Source organism: Cyprinodon variegatus, unplaced genomic scaffold (genome assembly GCF_000732505.1).
Source record: "Cyprinodon variegatus isolate N-32 unplaced genomic scaffold, C_variegatus-1.0 Scaffold1547, whole genome shotgun sequence".
NCBI classification, from domain to species: domain Eukaryota; kingdom Metazoa; phylum Chordata; class Actinopteri; order Cyprinodontiformes; family Cyprinodontidae; genus Cyprinodon; species Cyprinodon variegatus.
The window spans coordinates 65,471-68,067 of record NW_015152000.1 but is presented as its reverse complement, the minus strand read 5'-3'; the positions used below and the strand labels follow the sequence as shown (position 1 = coordinate 68,067).

The window sequence follows — 2,597 nt, the reverse complement described above, 5'->3', positions numbered from 1 at the left end:
GAGGAGAAGGGCGAGGAGAGGGCTGAGGAGACAAAAACTGAGGAAGGAAATCCGACGGCGAAGGAGAGTAGAGACAAGGAGGCGGAGTCGAGCATTCTTGTGTCTGAGTCCTTATCTAAGCCGGACAAAAGCGACGCTGACGATGGAAACGTTAGCAAAGACGCATCAGAGTTGGATGTCGTAGACAAAGAAGCTCCTCCTGCCCATCCACCTTCCGTCTCCGTGGAGACGGCCATGCCTGACCTGCCCAAGGTAAGACCTTCCTGAAGCTGCAGCTGCTCCGCTGGAGGAAAGGAGCTTTAACGCGCTCCTCTTTGTTTCACACAGATGACTCAGGCCATGGTTAACGCCCTGCTGGTGGAGTGCAGAAACAGAATCGCTAACAGCCTCAACAGGAAAGCAGCGCCCCCCGCTGGAGACCAGGGGGCAGCAAGACAGGACAAGGACGACACAAAAGACCAGACCAAGAAGACGACAGAGGAAAGAGACAAGGAGGCGAAAAAAACGGACCTGGAGAGAAAAGAGAGGGAGGCGAAGAAAGAGAAGGAGAGGAGGGAGAGAGAGAAGAAGGAGAAGGAGAGGAGGGAGAGGGAGAGGAAGGAGAAGGAGAGGAGGGACAGAGACAGGGAGAGGGGGGAGAAGATCAGGAAGGACTCTGATAGGAGGGAATGGGAGAGGAAAGAACGGGACAGGAGGGAGAGGAGGAGAAGCCACGAGGAGAAGCCGTCTGGGTCCAGGTCCACCAGCAGGCAGAGGTTGAGGGAGCAGCGCTACAGGGAGGAGGCTGAGAGGAGGAAGGTGAGGAGGAGTCACAGATCTACGCTCAGAGCTCAGTCTGATCGCTAACGGCCGTCTGCTCTGTTCCAGCCGGACCAGGAGGAGAAGAAGGAGGAGGAGGAGGAGGAGGAGTTCCCCTTCAACCTGACGGACTTTGTTACAGTGGATGAACTGGGAGATGTGACTGACCTCCCTGACCCTACTGTTGTCATAGAAACCTTAGAGGGGGCGGATGAAGCTCCACCTGAAGAGGTACAGCTCCCCCTGCTGGTCTCCATGGAGACCAGCAGCCAGTTTAATCTGGAACCAAACCCTCAGCTTTTAAGCATCATCATTAGATCATTATCTTGTTTTGATGATTCTCATTTATTCTTTGATCAGAGTCTCTTTTCTTTTCTCTCACATCCAGCACAGTGAATGATGTTACTGCTGTAGAAATAAACCTTCCTGTTCTTCCTGCAGGCCGTATCCATGGAGACCAGCATGGCCCAGGAGGCACAGCCTGATGAGAAAATCCCAGAATCCCAAGCTGTGAGCGAGCCATCAGCCGCTGACAGTCTGGAGTCTGGTTCGGACCCGCCTACTGTAGAACCTCCCCCCGGTGAAACCGAGGGCCAACCAGGACCCCCCGGTGATCCAGGTACAGCCAGAGTCCAGCAGGCGGCGTCTGTGTTCAGCTCTGTAGGCCTTCCTCACCTCTGCTGCTGCTCCTTAGGAACCACGGCGGCCTCAAGCCTCCATGCTGAGCCCGCTTCCAGCTCTGCTCCTGCAGCTCCAGCTCAGTCCGACCCAAACAGCCCAGCTGGAGCGGAGGATGGAGGCGGGTCTGTTAAGCAGGGCGAGGCTCAGGGCGGCGAGCCGATGGAGGAATCTGAGCAAAGGGAGGGAGATCCAGAGCCTCCAGCAGTGGGGGAGCAGCCGGCCGTCCTGCAGACAGGTAGAACCTCTCATCAGCTCCGGGTCGGGTCGGTTCTGCTCCTCCATGTTCATTTGTCATTTTTCACACAGAAAATCCTGAAACTGCCAAAGACGACCCCAGAAAGGAGAGCGTGAAGACGGCCCTGCCTCCCTACGACCCCATGACGGCTGTTGGTACGACACCCTCACCCTGACCCTGTTCACAGGTTTCCAGCTGCTGCTGAACTTTGACCCTCCGTCTGTCTGCAGGTATGGAGTATTTGGTCCCTAAGACGGGCTTCTTCTGTAAGGTCTGCAGCCGATTCTTCACTGGAACCAAGGTGGCCGAGATCAACCACTGCAGAACCCTGAAGCATTATGAGAACCTGCAGGTGAGTGGAGACGGTCTGTGGGTCGGTCAGAGCCGACTGCCAGCAGGGGAACACGGGGAAGATCCCAGTCCTCGTCTTAGAGAGACGAACAGCCCTGAGTGGACTGCTGGACTAATTGGAAGGATGCGCTTTATGGAAGCGTTTAAAGTCCGTTTTTGGATTGATTTATATTAACATAAAGGGTTCTAATGTCCAGAAGCTTCATTATTTCTGACTGAGTAGAAACAGAAACAATCCATTATTTTTATTTCAGGGTTAAACTAATGCGGTTTTATTCCACATTTATAAAGTGAAATGGACCTTTCCAGAACCGGTCTGGTTTCTACTAACTGAGCTAAAGTCGTAGGGAAATCATATTTAATGTCAAATCATTCTTGCTCAAACATGCATATAAATCTACTCTTTATCAGAACATATTATCCCAAAATGTTTAAAACTTCTATATTTAAAAAATCCTGTATTAAAATCATTTTTTTTCGTCATTATATTATCCAGGCCAGTTAGTTATACGTCAGTCTGAACACTTAAATT

General features: G+C 52.1%; 1 protein-coding gene across 1 annotated transcript in view; it reads left to right on the top strand.

The window, feature by feature from the left end:
• LOC107103867 (zinc finger protein 638-like) overlaps positions 1-2,597 on the top strand; it is a 24,325-nt gene that overhangs the window by 19,913 nt on the left and 1,815 nt on the right. The window contains exons 19-25 of the mRNA XM_015403709.1: positions 4-252; positions 328-798; positions 868-1,029; positions 1,240-1,417; positions 1,493-1,714; positions 1,786-1,869; positions 1,945-2,066. Coding sequence (XP_015259195.1) covers positions 4-252; positions 328-798; positions 868-1,029; positions 1,240-1,417; positions 1,493-1,714; positions 1,786-1,869; positions 1,945-2,066 — 1,488 coding nt within the window. The remainder of the gene's footprint in view (positions 1-3; positions 253-327; positions 799-867; positions 1,030-1,239; positions 1,418-1,492; positions 1,715-1,785; positions 1,870-1,944; positions 2,067-2,597) is intronic.